Source organism: Crocuta crocuta, unplaced genomic scaffold (genome assembly GCF_008692635.1).
Source record: "Crocuta crocuta isolate KB4526 unplaced genomic scaffold, BGI_CrCroc_1.0 scaffold619, whole genome shotgun sequence".
Classification (NCBI taxonomy): domain Eukaryota; kingdom Metazoa; phylum Chordata; class Mammalia; order Carnivora; family Hyaenidae; genus Crocuta; species Crocuta crocuta.
The window spans coordinates 1750751-1771486 of NW_027533395.1; the positions used below are offsets into that span (position 1 = coordinate 1750751).

The 20736-nt window shown below is 45.7% G+C and overlaps 1 protein-coding gene across 4 annotated transcripts in view; it reads left to right on the plus strand.

The window, feature by feature from the left end:
• The window catches only part of GBF1 (golgi brefeldin A resistant guanine nucleotide exchange factor 1), a 121463-nt gene that overhangs the window by 96324 nt on the left and 4403 nt on the right, over positions 1-20736 (plus strand). For 2 of the 4 annotated variants that reach the window (XM_077748480.1, XM_077748482.1), the window contains exons 8-33: positions 790-844; positions 1562-1636; positions 4575-4722; positions 5054-5277; positions 5813-5978; positions 6434-6645; positions 6983-7081; positions 7679-7873; positions 8097-8286; positions 9257-9397; positions 9699-9787; positions 10946-11148; positions 11600-11723; positions 11993-12118; positions 12388-12470; positions 13141-13377; positions 13662-13755; positions 14162-14338; positions 14896-14960; positions 15044-15167; positions 15365-15436; positions 15584-15678; positions 15932-16085; positions 19080-19305; positions 20075-20235; positions 20370-20616. In XM_077748480.1, coding sequence (XP_077604606.1) covers positions 790-844; positions 1562-1636; positions 4575-4722; positions 5054-5277; positions 5813-5978; positions 6434-6645; positions 6983-7081; positions 7679-7873; positions 8097-8286; positions 9257-9397; positions 9699-9787; positions 10946-11148; positions 11600-11723; positions 11993-12118; positions 12388-12470; positions 13141-13377; positions 13662-13755; positions 14162-14338; positions 14896-14960; positions 15044-15167; positions 15365-15436; positions 15584-15678; positions 15932-16085; positions 19080-19305; positions 20075-20235; positions 20370-20616 — 3782 coding nt within the window. The remainder of the gene's footprint in view (positions 1-789; positions 845-1561; positions 1637-4574; positions 4723-5053; positions 5278-5812; positions 5979-6433; positions 6646-6982; positions 7082-7678; positions 7874-8096; positions 8287-9256; positions 9398-9698; positions 9788-10945; positions 11149-11599; positions 11724-11992; positions 12119-12387; positions 12471-13140; positions 13378-13661; positions 13756-14161; positions 14339-14895; positions 14961-15043; positions 15168-15364; positions 15437-15583; positions 15679-15931; positions 16086-19079; positions 19306-20074; positions 20236-20369; positions 20617-20736) is intronic. The other 2 variants (XM_077748483.1, XM_077748484.1) reach the window with 1 other exon arrangement.

A 20736-nucleotide genomic window follows, 5' to 3' on the forward strand; every position in this document is an offset into this window, starting at 1 on the left:
TGATTACCCTCATCAAGGCCCTCAATTTCGGGGCTATGAGGCCTTTTCATATTATGCCTAACTGCCTGTTTCCTACACCGTTTTTCAGTAGACTAACTTTGAGAAAAGCTGACTGAGGCAAGAGCTTTAAAGCCTCCCCTAGGGGATATTAATAATGGGGTTGGTTATGTATCTGTGGGGGCTGGGGTTATATAGGAAATCAGTGTATCTTTTTAATTTTGCTATGAACCTAAAATTTCTCTAAAAATAATCTAGTTAAAAAAAAATTCCCCATGGGATTTTATTTTTCTCTCAGATCTGTAAGTAATAATTCTTATTATCTACAGACTAGATCTGCCCCTGGACCCTACTGCAAAGCGTTCTTACTCTTCAGGCTCAGGTTTATTGGTTTCAGAACTCAACCTGCCTTTTATTCCTCACACTATGCCCAGTCTCCTGGGGTTTTGACAGACTGTCCCCTCCCCTCCCCTTATTGTGGCTTTCATCAGTACTTGTTAAGTAAACCCAAGCTGGAAGGAGTCGGTTTAGGATGAAAAGAGCCTCCACACTCCAAGGGAATTTAATCACTTTGTCCTGGTGACTCCCTCCTTTTTAAGAAAGTATTATAAGTCCCCCAACTTCTTCCTTTGATAGGGTTCTCAAAAGGATGAAATTAGCCTGCTTCTCTTCCTAGCTCTTCCTAAGAGACAGGGCATGCCCTGGCCCACGGCACATTTGGGCTGTAGCTAGCATGCAGGGGAGATTTGTTGTTATTCCTAATGACAGTCCATGGGGTTCTCTATCTTGTAGGTTACCTCAGTTTAAAGAAGAACCCAAGAACTATATGGGTACCAACATGAAGAAGGTATGACCTGCTGTCCCTCATCCAAACTTTGGTCTCTCAACTTTAGTGCTATGGGGATTTCCCTGAACACCCTTGCTTGGCAAAAACATGCTTTTACCTAGACAGGTCTGCTTGGAATGTAGAAATAACTATCATTCCTTTGAGAAATTTATTCTTTCCCAGATACCTCTCCTTCCCAATCTTTCCTTCCCAGCCTATCTTTATTGACCCACCACATAAGCTGGTGATCCAGGCCTTCATGGAAACTTGGTAAGGCCCATCAGGTTGGGCTAAAAGTGTATGTTGATAAAGGTGAACTTCCTGCCATCCCCTCAAGGCCCAGACTTATCAGCAGGTAGGAGGCCTAAGGAGACTATGCCCAAAGTCCTACTCCCATGCTAGATTAGAATGGGCTCACACTTGGGCTTATCTCTGTTGATGAGACAAATCAAGCCTGACTCTAGATCAGAAGGTTCTCAAACTGCTACAAGAATGTGATCAGAAGAATGGCCTCTTTCTATTTTAAACTGAAATCCTGAGCTTCACAGACCTCTGATGAGGATTCTACTTGCAGCCCTAAGAGGTTCTGCCCATGGAGATGACCCTTGGCTGTTGGTGCATGCACCTGACCTTCCCTTCTCCCCAGCTCTCCATCCCTCTTCCTGCCCTATGCCCTATTGGCGTGTGTCTGAGTTTATTTCACTTTGTTTAAATCGTTCGTTTGCCTGTCTTTCACAGATTTCTCCATGTCTCCTCAACAAACTGGAGCTAAGTAGTGGGGAGCAGACCAAAGCCCTGAACCAGTTAGAGAGGGTACTACTCTTTAAGAACCTCAAGGTCTCTCTCCCTCTCCCTCTCCTTCCCCTCTTTTTATTTATTTAAATGTTTATTTATTTATTTTATATGTAACATCTGGGTCGCATTTCCATTGTGCAAAGCACAATTTACCCCTCCCTAATAACACAGCACGGTTTTGGAAGAGTTGCATGTGTTTGTAGCTTTGCAGTGTTGGGAATTTCCCTGGGGGACATCTGGTTGCCTGAAGGCAGAAGGAAGCTTTGAACTGGTGATATATCATGTAGTGAGCCTAGATAGAGTTTGAGTCCTGCTGACATCTCACAGGGATGTTTAATATCTACCCTTTTGAGGGAACTGTGAGGGACCCCTGAGCAAGGCCCTTCCCTCTTCTGCCCTCTCCCTGTCTCAGACCTGACATATGGAGCTTAAGCACAGTCTTTGGCTCTATTTAGATACTTGAACTGGGTTTGGAAGGAAAGGATAGTCCCATCTAGTTGGGATCTTTTATTTTTCATAGTTATCATTAAAGGTTCATTTCCAGGTTTAGGACTCTAGATGGAGGGGAAGGAGCTCAGGATGGGTTCTGTAGAGAATCTCTCTTGTCCCTTAAGAGTCGAGATGTAGAGGCGTTCAGGGGAGAGTCCCAAGTTAAAGATTACCCCTATCCCCATATCCCTGCTTTAGAAAGAAGAGGGAGAGAAGGAAGTATGAGCTGTCTGTGTCTAGGCTGTCTTTCGCCTGAGTGTGCATTCTGGAGCTGTGGTTGTGGACATCCAGGTCACTGAAGACTAAAAGAACTGTGTATGTGTGTACACACCTAGCTAGATGGTCCCTAGGCCTGCATTCTTTTTGCATGCGCTGTGTCAGTTTTAATTTATGTGCTTGACTTGTCTCAAGTTGCAGCTCTTTCTTCAGTGGATACCCTGCATTTTGCCATGATTAACCTAGGACCTGCCCTTTCTTTGTAAAGCTTATAATGCCCTTTGGAAATACAAAGTTATATGGATTAGGTGTTGGAGGGTTCCATGAACACCTACGACCCACCTCCCTACCTTAGGACAGGGACTATAACTATACTTTGTAAGGGCTCAGGCATTTGTGAGAACTGGCAGCTTCTCATCTCCTACTCCAGCCAGGGGGCAGAGAATACTAATTGAAATGATCAGGTTGGAGCTAGCTTTGCAATGGCTAAAGAAGGAAACAGGAAGTACTAATCCTAGTGTCAGAAGGAATCTCATTGAGTTACTGGCTTCTCAGTGGAAGTAGGACCACCTGGAGTCCCTGAAATTGGGAGTCTGCCTAGAGAGAAAAGATATCTCACAAAAGTGGATCCAGATGTTAGTACTTTTTGGACCTCAGTGACAATTGCCAGTAAATCTAGGAGGTTCTTGTTTTCCCTCACTGATCTCTTGAGTTTCTTAACTGTCTGTCTATATGTTTGGCTGACTGTTACTCCCAGAGCATTTCTTTTTTTTACCATGAACTTGCTTCAGATGAGCTTCAGTGGTTACTAGAGAGAGCATCCTAGTTCCTGTTGAGCCACGGTGCTTAGAACACTTGAAGTTCCATTCTAGGCATATGACTGTAGGCATTCTGGAGATGGAGGCATAAATGTAAATTCAGTGTGAGGTTGTTCCTACATTAGTAAGAGCTGGGTGTGAGGTTCACTCTTGGACCTCTCTCCTTTCTGGGTGGAGCTTTGGTAAGGAAGGAAGAATTATGTGGTTTCTAAGCAAAGGGTTAATGATTACCTAGGTTCTGGAGGGCTTTTGGGAGGCTGAAGAAGGAGGCCTATCCCCCAAATGCTAGAAGGAATTGAACAGACCAAGGATGACAGGGTATATTTGGCCTTTAGAAAGAGGCAGGGAAGAAAAATGCTCCTACTCTCTTAGAGGCATTCTGATGGTTCCTCAACTATTACAGTTGCCCAGTCCAGGAATGGTCTGTCAGTCTTGGAATAGTATGGTATAACTATGGACAGACTGGTGAGGGACTAGTCTCCAACCCTAACAGAAGGCATCAGGACCAGGAAAGTGAAATGGGCCTAAATAAAGTAGCTGTGAACTGAGGATGAAGAAGATGCACAAAAACTTATATCCTAGAGTAGTTCCCACAACAGGCTTTAGAGATTTTCCTTTGTAACTAAAAGGAACAGAGATGGATAGATGATAGATAGATAGATAGATAGATAGATAGAACTATAGGAGGAACAGAAATACAGCAGGAGAGAAGGAAATGGAATAGAGCAAGGTCCAAGAAATCAGTAGCCTTACCATCTGAAAACATAAAACTATACCTAAAAAGACCCAACAGTGAGACGGACAGGAGGTCTCACTGATGTACCAAAATTGGGAGCAGCAGCATGACATGACCCTCCATCCTTAACTCCAAAAATCAGCTGGGATACCACTCATTCCTTAACTCCTTCCTTGACCACTTTGATACAAAAATTCAGAAAGTCAGGGATATATTTAGGGTCTAGGCCCCATGCACGAACCAGTAGGAAAGCTAAGAATGTGACAGGGAAGGAGTAGACTCTCATAATTGGATAAGAACCTAGGAGTAGAGGCTGTGCTACAGGTAGTTGAAGAACAAAGCCCTGGAATCCTTGTAGATCTGAAGCCTCAGGCAAATGAACCTCTGTCCTTACCTTTCCTGCTAGAGGGTCAGGCACCATCTATAGGACTTAGGGTTGCCACCCAGCACTCAGGGAAGCAGAGTTATGTGTGTCCAGCTGAAAAGCAGAATATTTAGGAAGCCGCCAGGCTGTGAAATGACAGGTATAGAAGCCATGTTGGAGGAATAGGAATGTGCTCTGATGGTCTAGATTCTTCCTTTGGCATAGACACAGCATATAGGTTGTTTTCTAGGGACCTGTAGGAATAAGAAGGGATATTTCTAGGGTAAGAGTCTTAGTTTGAGTACTAGTGCTAATGAGGTATGATATTTCCAGCTGAAAATGAGAGCAGGAGGCATGAGTGATTCATCCAAGTGGAAGAAACAGAAGAGATCCCCCAGGCCTCTGCGCCATATGACCAAAGTCACACCAGGTTCAGAGCTGCCCACCCCCAATGGAACCACCTTATCCTCTAACCTCACTGGTGAGTGCCCTGGTTTGCTTCCTCTGATTAGAATAGATAGAAGAAAACTTTCCTCTCAGGGATTTTAACATTGAAAACTAGCCAACTGAGAGGCTTTGATCTTTCTGCTAAGAGCAAAAAGGGAAAACTACAGGTATGTTCAGATTGTGATCATTCAGCAATTCTGCAGTGACTTAGGGTTGTTATCCTCCCAGAGGGACTCTGACTACTTTAGAGACCAGGGTATTCAGAGATTAGTATGTGGTCTAGGAAAAGAGCCCCTAGTGCTGTGGAGGGTATGTTTTTCCTACAGAGTCTCTTTTCTTCAAGCGTCACCTACTTTGCTTGGCAGGGGGAATGCCCTTCATTGATGTGCCCACTTCCATCTCCTCTGCAAGTTCAGAAGCTGCCTCAGCGGTGGTCAGCCCCTCTACAGACAGTGGCCTGGAGTTCTCCTCCCAAACCACCTCCAAGGAGGACCTCACTGACTTGGAACAACCTGGCTCTCCAGGTTATAGCACAGCTACAGAGCCTGGCAGCAGTGAGCTGGGGGTGCCTGAGCAGCCTGATCCCCAGGTATGGCTTTAAGGCCCCTCTTTAATCTTCTAGTGTGGAATTGGCTTGACCCTTTGCATCCTTTATCCAGGCCTTGGTTCAAAAGAAGGTTGGTGTTGGGGGGGGCAGGGCGGTTATTTCGTTATTTTTATTTCCTAGAATCAGCTGTGCAGTCTAGAAAATCCACAGCATGACTCACTGTAAGAGGTAGCTCATGGGATTTATGGAGTCTTGCATACAGGTAGCACTAGGCAAAGGGGAGGGAGATGGCCATGGCTTTGTCTGGAAGATAATGATATAAATCCCAAGCCTATGAGAACCTCTGTTGCCTCTAGAGTTCCAGTCACTTTAGGTCAGTGGTGCCTCAGGAGGTGTCTTCTGAGTCTTTCTTCACACTTCTGCCCTGAGCTATCTTGCATTTATTCATAGCTCACTGAGCTGGCCCTACACCTACAGTCCATTAGAGATACCTGCACATTAGATACTTCAGGGGAGTAAGTTCCAAGTTGCTCTTTCTTCATTCCTCTTCCTATCCTCCTGCTATTGGTCATGGCAGGAAGGGGTCCATGTGGAAAAGGCCCAGTCAGCATCCGTGGAATCCATCCCCGAAGTGTTAGAGGAGTGCACGTCCCCTGCTGACCACTCTGATTCTGCCTCTGTCCATGACATGGATTACGTCAATCCCCGGGGTGTACGCTTTACACAGTCCTCCCAGAAGGAAGGTGAGTTCTCTCGGGCAGTCTCTGCCTCTTCACCTCCCCCATCCTGCCCACTAAGCGTCCTGAGCCTAGACCATCTTGGATCCAAGGTGTCTGCTGTCCAGATTCTAGGCCATTTTCCAGTCAGGAAATGGAATCAAGTCATGGGACTTTGGCATGAATGCCGCCCTTCCCCAGCCTATACAGGGAGGGACTTTGATGGACAGGAGGAAATGAGAGGGAAGAATAGAAAGCTTGAGAGTTTTAATAGAAAGTAAGGTCATCAATTCTGATTCCCTTCAATAAGTGAAACTAGTCTTACCTCCCCAGAAAGAAAGCTTTTTTTTTTTTTTTTTTTTTTCTCCCCCTTAAAGAGAATCACTTATTTGAAATTGCCTTGTATAATGCAGGGCAGGGCAGGCCAAGCTCTCAAGCCAGTTGTTTCCTGGCATTTCCACTTTACTTCTGGCTTTCCCCAGGTACAGCATTGGTCCCCTATGGTCTTCCCTGCATCCGTGAACTCTTCCGCTTCCTCATTTCCCTCACCAATCCACACGACCGCCACAATTCAGAGGTTATGATCCACATGGGACTACATTTGTTGACAGTGGCTCTTGAGTCAGCCCCTGTAGCCCAGTGCCAAACCCTCTTGGGCCTCATCAAGGATGAGATGTGCCGCCACTTACTCCAGGTAAGACTGGATTTCTAGAAGGGCTCTGAGCCCCTGGCTATTTCTCACAGTCTCAGGGACCAGGAGGAACACAAGGAGCGTTGGCTGATTGGTGCAGAGAGTATAGGATCCAGGAAAGAATCTCCCTCGCCATTTGGCCATCGGTCATCATCAGGAGGACTCTACTAGTTCCCAGGGGACTCTGGCAGCCAAAGAGAAATATAGGAATGACTAGATATAGAATTCCCTTAGAGTACAAGACCTTCATGGCAACTTCACAGAGTTTATTCTACTGCTTTTCTCTTGGTTGAGCCATAGGTTCAGAAACCTAATGACTTAATCCTACTCTGATCTACAGTTACTCAGTGTAGAGCGACTAAACCTTTATGCTGCTTCCCTGCGGGTATGCTTCCTACTGTTTGAGAGCATGAGGGAGCACCTCAAGTTCCAATTGGAGGTGAGTTTCTTGAACTTGGATGAAGAAAAAAATAGCAAGTTGTATAGCACCTTCAGTGGGGCCAGCTCTGTCCTGCTACAGGGATGGGATTTAGGGACTCCTATAAGAGTGCTTTTAGCCTCCATAATTTGGTTCATTGGCTGCCCTCTTTGGTGAAGAAATTAAAGGGAAACCAGAGAAAACTGGTTGGCTATAAAATGAGAGAAGCCAAATATGAGGACTGGTGGATAACCTCACCATGAGTGGGTACAGCTTTTCTGCCCAGCAGTTCCTCTGCAACACAGGCAGGCAAGTCAAACTGGCTTTGCCACTAAGTTGCAAAAAGGAACTCTGAATAGTACCAGGGAAGTTTCCTGTAGAAAGCACAAAGAAGGCAATAGGCAACTTGTTTTGGATCAGGCATAAGAGCCTGATAGTGAGCCAGGCCTCCCCCAACATGGAGGCTAAAGAGAAGGGCGAACTGTCTTTAAGGATCTGTTAATGCATGCCTCCTGACTGGGCTGCTCCTTCTTGTATTTAATGTTTTTCCTGACTAATTTGTTTCTTCTGTCTTAAATCCTTACCCCACCCAAATGGCTATTACTGGGTTATTGCCAGATGTACATCAAAAAGCTTATGGAGATCATCACTGTGGAGAACCCCAAGATGCCTTATGAGATGAAGGAGATGGCACTGGAGGCTATTGTGCAGCTCTGGCACATCCCCAGCTTTGTCACTGAGCTCTATATCAACTATGATTGTGACTACTACTGTTCCAACCTCTTTGAAGACCTCACCAAGCTGCTGTCCAAGGTGCTGAGCATTATTATTGGCCTCTAGAAAGAAGGCTTTATTAAGGAAATCTCTTTGGTGGTAGTGAGCATATTACACATAGGGAGTGAAACACATGAGAGCTGGGGAACAGGAAGAAGAAACGCATTTTCTCAGGGCAATGTAGAAGTTATAGGTGATTTCAAGATTTTTGGAAAAGGATAAAGTATTAACATCAAGTTTACTGGATCTGTTTATTTTCCAGAATGCCTTCCCTGTGTCTGGTCAGCTCTACACAACACACCTCCTGTCTCTTGATGCCCTGTTAACAGTGATTAACAGCACTGAGGCCCATTGCCAAGCCAAAGTCCTCAACAGTCTTACCCAACAAGAGAAGAAAGAAGCAGCCAGACCTGGCCATGAGACCGTAGATGGCACCCGAGAAACCAGCAGTAGTGAGAGGCATTTCTTTCTTTGAGGATCCCTGGGTTCTATGCTTATCATTTCTCTACTCACTGAATCCTCTCTCCTTCCCTTATATCACTTCCACTGGGGGCTCTCCCAATTCTGTGTTTCCAGGATTTGGCAGTTTGAATCATAGGGTAGGCAGACAGGTTTGCAAGACTCATAGATTTGTCCTTTTCTTCTCCACACTTTGGCTTTCTTACAGAATAATAATAACAATAATTTACTAATTGATAATAATATATATTATTAATATAATTTAAAATACTAATTATAGTAATTATTAAATTATTTAAAGTGTTGTTAACACACAATGTTACATTAGTTTCAGGTGTACAATAGGAGAATTATTATTTCTTTATGGGGGGGAGAGAACCTAGATTAAAGGATATAGGACTTCTGTTCCTGAGAGCTCCAGTCCCTACCGTCTCCCACCCCAGTATCTGGTTCCACCCTAATTAATCTTCCCTGACATCCCCTTGAGACTAAGGTTGCAGATGATCAGAGAATGGGACTGGGTAATCTCTATTTAATTATAGAACCTAGGGGCACCTGGGTGGCTCAGTTGGCTCAGGTCATGATCTCTTAGTCCGTGAGTTCAAGCCCTGCATTGGGCTCTATGCCGACAGCTCAGAGCCTGGGACCTGCTTTGGATTTTGTGTCTCCCTCTCTCTCTGCCCTATTCAGTCAATCAATCAATCAATCTCTCTCTCTCTCTCTCTCTCTCAAAAAAAAATAAATAAATAAACATTAAAAAATTTATAAATTATAGAATTTAGTGCTTGGCTAACCTGACTACTTATTTGGGCTTCGGTTTGTCCTATTCAGGGCTGGAGGGCTGGTGACCTATGTGGGTCTATGTGGGACCTATGCAGATCCCCTTGGCCTGGGAATCAACTTCTCCTGCAGCTCTGCTTGGCTTCCTACCCCATCTTCACTTATCTTCTTCTCTCTTACCAGCTGAGAGAGCAGCCTTCGACGGGAAACTTGTAGGTATAGCCCCAGACGTCCCCGGCCTACATTTGCCTGGTGGAGGGCGGTTGCCAGCAGAACACGGGAAGCCAGGATGCAGTGATCTGGAAGAAGCTGGTGACTCTGGGGGTGGGTACTGGGTACTGATCCTCAGCCCCCTCAACTGGAGGGTCTGGTGGAGAACAGAGGGGCAGGGAGCACAGACACCCTAGGGCAGTATGTCCAGGCTCACCCACACCCTCAAACCTAGAGAGAGGAAATAAAGTGGAGCCCTAGAAGATAGGATTTGTAGGAAAACTGATGAAGACAAGAAAATTTCTGAGGCATTCTCCTTTTTTTTTTACTAGAATATATTGGCAGCCTTCTAAAAGCCTGGGGAAAGAGGTCTTATGGGATTTTTCTTCTCTTCCCACCCATCTCCCATTCCTAGCTGACAAAAAGTTTACCCGGAAGCCACCTCGATTTTCCTGTCTCCTGCCAGATCCACGGGAACTGATTGAAATTAAAAACAAAAAGAAGGTATATATATAATTATCTCCAGAGCTTAACCTCTGCCTACCTCTGTCTGGATGTCTTTTGTAGTTTTGTGTCCCAAAGGTTAAGGGAGAGTCTAGCAGCTCATTGAATTGTTTCCCCAAGGCTAATCTTTGCATTTGTTGGGACTTCAACAAAACCCCAGTCTCCTTTAAAGCCGTTCACTTCTAAGCCTTGTAATTAACCATACCCTGTTGTGTGCCTCTGGGCAAATGCTGCCCTAGGTGACAGCCAAATGTTACTGGTGGTAACAAGAGCCTGGGACCTGGTATCATGTAGGTCACTGGAAGTTAATTGGTATTCTTGAGCTCTGAGGTGAAGATTGGCAGTGAAAGGGAATTGACATTTATCTGCTGCTTTAGTAAAATTCAAATAACTCTGTGTGTGTGTGTGTATTTTAAAACAAAGAAAACCTTCTCTCTTTTTAAAAAAAATGGAGGGAGAGAGTGTGAGAGAGAGAGAGAGCACGCGCATGCGTGCGTGGGGGAGAGGCAGAGAGAATCAGAACTAGAGGATCCCAAGCAGGCCCTGCGCGGTCAGTGTGAAACCCAACATGGGGCTTGATCTGCAGGATCATGGCCTGAGCCGAAATCAAGTCAGATGCTTAACTGACTGAATCCCTCAGGTGCCCCAAGAAAACCTTTTTTTTCCTCTTATGGTCAGCCTAAATGACTTTGGTTTACATGTCCCCTTGATTGCAGGGCTGTGACTAGACAGATGAAAAGTGGAGTTATCATCATAGTTAGTTCACCTTGTCCTTAAGAGCTGGGAAACCAAAGTAAGAAGAGAAATCCAAACTAGACTGTAAATAGATGGCAGGATGGCTATAAAACTGGAGAGAAGAGAATCTTCTCTAATCTCTCTTCTGCTTTTTCTTGATCCCCAAGTGGGTGGAGAAGGACTGTCCTATGCATCTTGGGAATTCAGAAATGGGCGAAAAGGAACTCCTCAGCCAGTTATAATTAGGCATGAAGATTGGGGAAAGCCAAAGCCGGTATGGTCCAGCCTTAGTTTTGGAGTCACTTAAAACCACATCTTAGGAGTCCATTAGGTGACCAGCTGTAGACCATGATGGAGCCCAGCCTGGTCTTGTCAGGTTTAGGAGCAGAGCACCTTGTGACACCTCTCGTATTTCTCCTCCAGCTGCTAATCACTGGCACAGAACAGTTCAATCAGAAACCAAAGAAAGGGATCCAGTTTCTGCAAGAGAAAGGCCTCCTCACCATCCCAATGGACAACACAGAGGTAGCCCAGTGGCTCCGAGAGAACCCTCGGCTGGACAAGAAAATGATTGGAGAGTTTGTGAGTGACCGCAAAAACATTGACCTGTTGGAGAGCTTTGTGAGGTAAGGAAGCTATAGGAAATGGGGGACATAGTTGGTGATCAGGGGGCAGGGCACCCCTCCCTCAAAATAGTCTCAGTCAGTTCCTGCTGGTGACATAGGTCACATATTCTTCCTCTTCCCATGATTTATGTTTGTTGGACTTGAAGGAGTTTCCAGCAAGACAGCTTTAGGAGCCATTCTATTGTGCATAGAGAGCATTGCAAAGGGATGGAACAGGGTTACTGAGCACAAGGTAGGTTATAGGTTCCAGTGGATGAGGTTTCCAGACAAGAACTCACTGATGTGGAAAGGACCAAAGTTAGGAGTTGTCAGATTCTACTCTGTGTTAGAGATGACCAGGAGATAGGTCCCCTTTGCCAGAGCCTTGAGCCTCCTCTGTTCTAGTATAAGGAGGGTAGAGGGACTGGAGTTTACAGCTTTAGTCTCTTCATCCTTCTTCCTTTCCCTGTAGCACCTTCAGCTTTCAGGGTCTGCGTCTGGATGAAGCTCTTCGTCTCTACCTGGAAGCCTTCCGCTTACCTGGGGAAGCGCCAGTCATCCAGAGGTTGCTGGAGGCATTCACAGAGCATTGGAGGGTGAGTTGAGTGGCAGAGCCTGAGCCCAGCATTCCCAGTTCATTTGACTGAGGGTTTTTATGGCTCCAGCTGCTGTTTCCTAAGAAGGCTGAGAGCAACATCAGTGAGCTTTCCATAGAGAGGCCATCTTCTGTTAAGGAGTTGGCAAGAGGTTGGCGGATTTCTTGCTGGGAGCCCCACTCTACCTAGCATCGGCCAGCGGGTTGGTAGTAAAGGTTTGATTGGCCAGAGAAGGGCATTGACACAGATGGGAATCTTTGCTTTTTCAGAATTGTAATGGCTCCCCATTTGCCAATAGCGATGCCTGCTTTGCCCTGGCCTATGCTGTCATCATGCTTAATACTGACCAGCACAACCACAACGTTCGCAAACAGAATGCACCCATGACTCTAGAGGTAAGTTTGGATCCCAGCCAAGGCAGAGAGGGTCCAGCACAGTTTTGGGGGTGTAACAGGAAGGAGATGAGATTTCCAGTGGGTGTAAAGGACAGAGTTTGTCCAGAGGAATCAGAGAGGGCTGGCCAATCCAGGAGAAGAACTGGGTTAGGGAGGTGGGTTCTTTCACTTTCTGTTACCTAAGTCCTATTTACCATAGACCCAGGAGTTCTTTGGATGGGGTTTCAGCGTTGACACGTGGTTGGGAAAGCTTATTGGTCTGTCTCTAGGAGTTTCGCAAAAACCTAAAAGGTGTGAATGGAGGCAAGGACTTTGAGCAAGACATCCTGGAGGATATGTACCATGCCATCAAGTGAGTATTTGTGGAAAATAGTTTGGCCTTTCTATTAAGCAGAAGCACACTGCTTGCTTTTCCATATTTTAGAGTCACACCAGACTTCAGTGATTCATTTGCCCTGGATTTAGCCTCAAGACTCAGCTGGGCAGCGCCCTCTTTCCCATTTCTTCTTTAAAGAAACCTGAACAGTACTGGAGCTCTAGCATTCTGAGCCAGGATCTAAACTGCCCCTGCTAAGTAGAGTATCATGGGCTCGTTTTCTGAACCCAAAGCAGCTGGGTTTTCTTGTACAGCTCACAAAATGCATTCTGAAGCTGGTAGAGACCCAAGATGGGCTCTGGAGGGTGAGCTTTGGGTCAGAGGTCAGAGATGGGCACTTAGGTTTTTCACTGTAAATCAGAAAAGATAGAAATGTTCATCCTCTCATATCCAGAAAGAATGTGAGATCTCGCTAGAAAACTAAAGGCTACAGTTAGAGAGAGAGCTTTGAGATTATGGGGGGGGGGGGGGGGCGGTTATTGGATACTTCCTTTTTTTCACCCTGGTCCCACTGGTGGGTAGGAAGCAGACCACTGAGCTGGGTCTCAATGATGGGTTGTACCAGTATGAGCAAAACCTGTTGTCCTAGTTTGCAACCAGTCAGGTTCACAGCAGTGCACCTACTCTTTCCTTTACCTCCTGACAGGAATGAGGAAATTGTGATGCCTGAAGAGCAGACAGGCTTGGTTCGGGAGAACTATGTGTGGAATGTGCTGCTTCATCGAGGTGCCACCCCAGAAGGCATATTCCTGCGTGTGCCTGCTGGCAGCTATGATCTTGACCTCTTCACCATGACCTGGGGCCCCACTATTGCTGCTCTCTCTTATGTCTTTGACAAAAGCCTTGAGGAGACAATCATCCAGAAAGCCATCTCAGGCTTCAGGTAGCCCAGCTTTGGCCTTGGTCTTGACCTCCTCCCACCTCTGTGAGTTAACATGATTGCCTCCATGCCTTTCAGACTCCTGCTCCTGTGTTTCTTAGAAAGGGTTTCTCTTAAGTGTTTGGAGGGAGTCTGAAGCTTGAGAAAGCTCAGTCTTAAACAGACTCAAGAGTAGGTTTCTTCGTGGAACTGATTGGGGAAAAATCCCAAGTAAGCTTCCTCAGGGACTTGGAAGGGCTTCCTGGCCTTCCAGTGACTCACTCTGTTTCTGGGATGTGACATTACAGGAAGTGCGCCATGATCTCCGCTCACTATGGCCTCAGCGATGTATTTGACAATCTCATCATATCTCTGTGCAAATTCACAGCTCTCAGCAGTGAGGTGAGCAGCAGCAAGAACTGTGTACTTAGAGTTACAAAGGAGGGACATCTCTTTTAACCATGGATCTATCCTTATTTGTGGAGCTGTTTTCTCTCTCTCTTTCACTCTCTCTAGACTATAGTACCACTTAGGCCATTTCTGTTTCACACCCGTTAGGATGAGAATAATGTCACCTCATGTATTGTACCCCTTAGGATGAGAATAATGTCACCTCATGTAATTAGGATGGGAGAAGAGATGCATCACTGGGGAAGGCCTTATCCAGGTTAGCCCTTCTGACTGGTATTAGGGGGGGATTGAAACATAGCAAATAGAAGGACCCTCAGGGAGCCGTAGGTAGAGGCCTAAGAGATCTTCTTTCTAGATATTTGCCAGACCTTAAGTCTTTTCTCATCTTTTTTTTCAGTCCATTGAGAACCTGCCTAGTGTGTTTGGAAGCAACCCCAAAGCCCACATTGCAGCTAAGACAGTATTCCATTTAGCCCATCGTCATGGTGACATACTGCGGGAGGGCTGGAAGAATATCATGGAGGCCATGCTGCAGCTCTTCCGGGCCCAGCTGCTGCCCAAAGCTATGGTGGAGGTAATTTTTTTTTTTAATGTTTTTATTTATTTCTGAGAGAGAGAGACACAGCATGAGCAGGGGAGGGTCAGAGAGAGAGGGAGACACAGAATCTGAAGCAGGCTCCAGGCTTTGAGCTAGCTGTCAGCACAAAGCCCGGTGTGGGGCTCAAACCCACGAACCGTGAGATCATGACCTGAGCCAAAGTCGGACGCTTAACCAACTAAGCCACCCAGGCACCCCTGGAAGTAATTCTTACATGAAACTAATGGATAATAACAAGGCAAAAGCTCATAAACTATGTGCTATCTGGGTATAGAACTGGTTGAGAGTAGCACTGGGCCTGATGACTATTGAAGCTTACCAGGGACACCTCAAATGTGAGACCACAGATCTTGGCCAAAGGAATAGCTGTAAATGAAGGCTGGTATAAGCCATTGCCAGTCACCAACTGTAAGGGGTGTAGTCAGTAGTGTGGGACAGTGAGCTACAGAGAGAAAGCCAGAGAACTTACGCATGGAGGAGCAAGAAACGCAAAGGGCATGTGGAGAGAAATTATTCTTGACCTGGTTTTCCAGGTAGAAGATTTTGTGGATCCTAATGGCAAGATCTCTCTACAGAGGGAGGAGACACCATCAAACCGGTAAGGGCGGATCAGAGGCTAAAGGCTGTGGGAAGGGAGGGTCAGAACTCTGGAGTTCACCAAGGCTTGAACTCTTTCTACAGAGGAGAGTCAACAGTGCTAAGCTTTGTGAGCTGGCTGACACTAAGTGGTACTGAGCAGTCTAGTGTGCGAGGCCCATCCACTGAGAACCAAGAGGCCAAAAAAGTGGCCTTAGACTGTATCAAGGTAACTGTCCTGCCTACCCCTGATAAACAAGCCTAGATCCCTCCCTACTAGATAGATGCTGCCCTAGGAACTGAAGAGTAGAATCACCCAGCTTGTGACCAGAGCTGACTCCTCCTGCTCTCTCTCCCTACGTCTTGGGAATATTCTCTTCCCTCTAGCACTTATCACTGACACCCCTCTCTCTCATGCCCCTTTAGCAATGTGACCCAGAAAAAATGATCACAGAAAGCAAGTTTCTCCAGCTGGAGTCACTGCAGGAGCTCATGAAGGTACAGAATAAAGAAGAAAGAGAGATGGAAGGGCTGGCTGTGTCTGGGAGGGGAGGTGGGCACAGTGTTGTTAAAATGCCTTAATTTCTGTCAGGCAGGCCCAGTGGGCTGGTTTGTCCATGCTTTCCTGCTGTTGTTCTCCTCTAGGCTCTGGTCTCAGTGACACCAGATGAAGAGACATATGATGAGGAGGATGCTGCTTTCTGCCTGGAGATGCTGCTGAGGATTGTGCTGGAGAACAGGTAGAAGGCAGTCTTTAGGCAGGCCCCATACTGGGCTTGTGCCAAAGGGATGGAAGACTGGAGCGATCTTGCTGAGTGGGCTCTAGGGGCAAGAAGTACATGAAGCTGTAGACAGTGGAGAAGCTTGCTCATTATACCTGCCTTCTTAGGGTATAATAACCAACAAGCCCTATAAGGCTTAACCTGGATCTAAAGAGACTTATTGCCTAGTGGCCTCTCCATCTGAGACTTTCCTCACCTTTATGTTCCTCAGGGATCGTGTGGGTTGTGTGTGGCAGACTGTTCGAGACCATCTATACCACCTGTGTGTCCAGGCACAGGATTTCTGCTTCCTTGTGGAGCGGGCAGTGGTGGGGCTGCTTCGCTTGGCCATTCGACTGCTCCGAAGAGAAGAGATCAGTGGCCAGGTAAGCAGAGTGCAGTTGGGAGGGCAGGCACCTATGCAGGGGACTAAAGCCACAGTATCAGTTATGGGTAATGCCTGAGACAGAGAGTAGGTACATCTAGTGCTCCATAGCATGAACCCAGTGACCTATCACAGAGCTGGAGGAAATCTAACAGCTGGCATTGGAGGTGAGCCTGGAATGGTCTCAGGCATGAAGCTGGTCCTTAGCATCTCTGCAGGCTCTGTATCTGCTCTGCTCTGTAGGGCTGGATGGCTACTGCTTGTGGCAGTCTCAGCCCTATACATGGTTTCCTGGTTCTCATGCTTAGGACCCTCCTGAGATCTCTTGGCTCAACTATAAAAGACAGCCAGCAGAGAACCAGTAAGTGACTTCTGCAAGGTCACAGGATATTAGATTAACACAAAAAAATCAATCGCATGTCCAGATACTAACAGTGAACATACAGAAAATGAAACCAAAAACACAATATCATTTACAAGTGCTTCAAATGAAGTGAAATACTGAGATACACACCTAACAAACATGTATAGGATCTGTATGCTAAAAAATATAAAATGTTAATGAAAGATATCGGAGAAGATCTAAGTAAATGAAGAGGTGTACCATGTTAATGAATTTGAGAGCAGCATTGGTGGTATAGTGGTGAGCATAGCTGCCTTCCATGTTAATGAATTTGAAGACTCAGCATAGTAAAGATGTCAGTTCTCCCATAAATTCATCCGTAAGTTTAATGCAATGCCTATGAAAATCCCAGTAAGGTTTTTTGTAGACCTAGGCTTATTTTAAAATTTAGATGGAAAAGCATAGGCCCTAGAATGGCCAGACATCTTGAGAAAGAAGGAAGTGGGAGGAATCACTCCATCTGCTATTAAGGCTTCCTATATAGCTGTAGTAATCAAGACTGGTATTTGTGGGGAGACAGACACATAAAGCAGTGAAACAGAAGAAAGAACCCAGAAATAGACCTACACAAAGATGCTCAACTAATTTATTTTTAGCTTATATATTTATCTATCTATTTTGAGAGAGAGTGAGCATGCACGTGAGTGGGGGAGAAGCAAAGAGAGAATCCCAAGCAGGGTCTGTACTGTCAGCACCTACCCTGATGCAGAGCTCAATCTCACAAACTGTGAAATCATGGCCTGAGTCTAAATCAAAAGTCGGGCACTCAGCCAACAGAGCCACCCAGGTGCCCCAGCTCAACTAATTTTCTTACCAAAGTGCAAAAACAGTTCAGTGGAGGAAGAATAGCCTTTTCAGTTGCTGGAACAATTGAAATCCATGGGTTGGGAAACAAACAAGTGAACCTTGATCTAAGTATTATTCCTTATAGAAAAATTATTTCAAATGAATCATAGAGGACACCTGGGTTGCTCAGTTGGTTAAGCATCCGGCTTTTGATCTCAGCTCAGGTCATGATCTCGTGGTTCATGAGATCAAGGCCGGCATGGGACTCCATGCTAACAGTGCAGAACCTGCTTGGGATTCTCTCTCTCCCTTTCTCTACCCCTACCCTGCTCATTCTCACATGTTCTCTTCCTCCCTCTCTCTCAAAATAAACATTAAAAAAACATGAATCATTGATTTAAAGGTAAACTATAGAAGTATGAAACCTTTAAGAAGAAATACAGGAGGATATCTTCAAGAGGTAGGCAAAGAATTCTTAGACTTGTTACCAAAAGCACAATCTATAAAAGGAAAAATGGATAAACTGGACTTCATCAATATTAAAAATATACTCTGTGGAAGCTCATGTGAAAAGGATGAAAAGATAAGGAGCATATCTTTGCACATTACATATCTGAGAAAAGACTAACCTAAATAAAGGAATAAACTAAAAAAATGATCCAGTTAGAAAATAGGCAAAAGATATGAACAGACATTTCACTGAAGAAGATACACAGATGGCAAATAAGCACATGAAAACACTTAAATGATGTTCAACATTATTAGCCTGGAGGGAAATGGAAGTTGAAACCACAGTGAGATATCACTACCCACCTATCAGAAAGGCTAGAGTAAAAAATTTTGATATTACCAAATGCCGACAAATATACAGGTCACTCATATATTGCTGATAGGAATGTAAAATGGTCCAGCTCCTCTGTTGGCAGTTTCTTAATAGAACTAAATATGCAGTTACCACACAATCTAGCTCTTGCACTCTTGGGCACTTATCCCAAAGAAATCAAAGCTTACTTTCTCAGAAAAACCTATTCATGAATGTTCATAGAAGCTTTATTTGTAATAGCCAAAAATTGGAATCAGCCCAAATGATTTTCAACAGGTATAGTTAAACTGTGGTACGTATGTACCATGGAATACTGTTCAGTAACCAAAGCAACAAATTATTGAGAAAACACAATTTGGATGAATCTCCAAGGAATTATGCTGAGTGAATAAAGCCAATCCCAAAAGGCTGTATATTATATAATTTCACTGATAAAACATTTTTTAAACGACAGGATTTTAGAAGTTATGAACAGATTGCCAGGGGCTAGGGACAGCGGCAAAAAGAGGCAGATGTGTTTATAAAAGGGCAACACGAGGAATCCTGTGGTGGTGGAACTATTCAGCATCTTGACTGGTAAAGGATACACAAACCTAAAATTAGGTGACTAAATTGTGTAGAACTTAATACACATATGTGTCCACATGTGGGTAAAGTAAAACTGGGGAAACCTGAATAATATCAGTGGGTTGTATCAATGTCAGTATCCCAGTTATCATATACTTACAGTTTTACATAACATTACCATCGGGATAAATGGGGCAAAGCGTATAAGAGATCTCTCTGTATTATTTTTTACAACTGCATATGAATCTATAGCTCAATAAAAATTTTAATTAAAAAAAAAACCTGAAAGAAAGGAAAGACCGGCAGCAGGACCAGTTGGGTCCTAGCCAAACCATCCTCACTGGCTTAAGGAAACTGGTGGGAAAGGAGACTAGACAAGAAGCTGTGCGCCCACTTCCTGCTTCCCACCCACCCAGGTGCTGCTCTCCCTACGCATTTTGCTACTAATGAAGCCCAGCGTGCTGTCCCGAGTCAGTCACCAGGTAGCCTATGGGCTCCATGAACTCCTTAAGACCAATGCAGCCAACATCCATTCAGGTGATGACTGGGCCACCCTCTTCACGCTGCTGGAATGCATTGGCTCAGGCGTAAAGCCCCCTGCTGCCCTGCAGGCCACTGCCAGGGCTGATGCACCTGATGCTGGTAAGCCCTTTCCCAGGGAGACCCCACATTGGCAGATAAACAGTTATGGCCCCAGGAGTTGAGACAGGAAAACAAAATACAGGTTATTGTGTTTAGCAGATTAAACACCCCTGGCTTCTGCCATCTGCTTCCAGAGCTTCCTGTACCCACTGGCCTTTCCCCAGCACCCATGGGTTAAACAGCATGAAGGCTAGTAAGCAATGTAAACAGCTATGACACCAGGCTTCCTACTGTCCTGAGGACTGTTTTATCAGAAACTATGTCCTCATCACCACCCCTCTCCTGATGGCTGTTACTAGATACCATCAGGAGCCCAAATTAGCCTGCTGCCACATTTGGTCAAGAGAGAATCTGTCCAGGGGTGTCTGGGAGGCTCATTCAGTTAAGCATCTCTTGACTTCGGCTCAGATCATGATCTCACAGTTCATGGGATCAAGCCCCATGGCAGGCTCTGTGCTGACAGTACGGAGCCTGCTTAGGATTCTCTCTCTTCCTTCTCTCTCTGCCCCTCCCCCACTCATGTCTCTCCCTCCCCCCCCTTTCTCTCTCTCTCTCTCCCCCCAAATAAATAAGCTTTAAAAAAAAAAAAAAAAAAAAAAAAGAATCTGTCCAGACCATCCTTCAGCCCTCTGATGACAGAGTTGAAACTAAGCTGGACCAAGAGAGAGGAGAGGCCAGGCTTCAGCACCTGTTTCTCAGAGCTGAAATCACCCCTCATCCCAGTGACCCTCTTTCCACCCTGACTCTGCCCTTCTCCCTGCTGACTTAGGGGCTCAATCAGACAGTGAACTCCCATCCTACCATCAGAATGATGTGAGTCTGGACCGAGGATACACTTCTGACTCAGAGGTCTACGCTGACCATTGTAGGCCTGGCAAGATCCACCGATCAGCCACAGATGCTGATGTGGTCAACAGCGGTTGGCTAGTGGTGAGTGAGCATATGGGCAATGGGTGAGTCTTCCCTCCTTGGCCTGTGGGAAAGATTCTTGGTCCTCCAAGAGGGCATCTAGGGGGAAGATCAGGCTTAAGCCTGGGTTGCCAGCAACTCTGTGTACTTTACAGGTGGGGAAGGATGACATCGATAACTCCAAGCCAGGTCCTGGGCCCAGCCGGCTAGGCCCTTCACCCCTGGTCAATCAGTACAGCCTAACAGTGGGGCTGGACCTCGGGCCACATGACACTAAGTCCCTGCTTAAATGTGTGGAATCTCTGTCCTTCATTGTGCGTGATGCTGCCCACATTACACCTGACAACTTTGAGCTCTGCGTCAAGACTCTCCGCATCTTTGTGGAGGCCAGTCTGAATGGCGGTGGGTTACCTCAATGAAGGGGCAGTTGGGGAGTAGCCATGTGAATATGCGGGGTAAAGGGAGGAAAAGATAGGCCATCTGTGTCCATGGATGTAGAAATGTGACCTGGGTCTGGCTCTG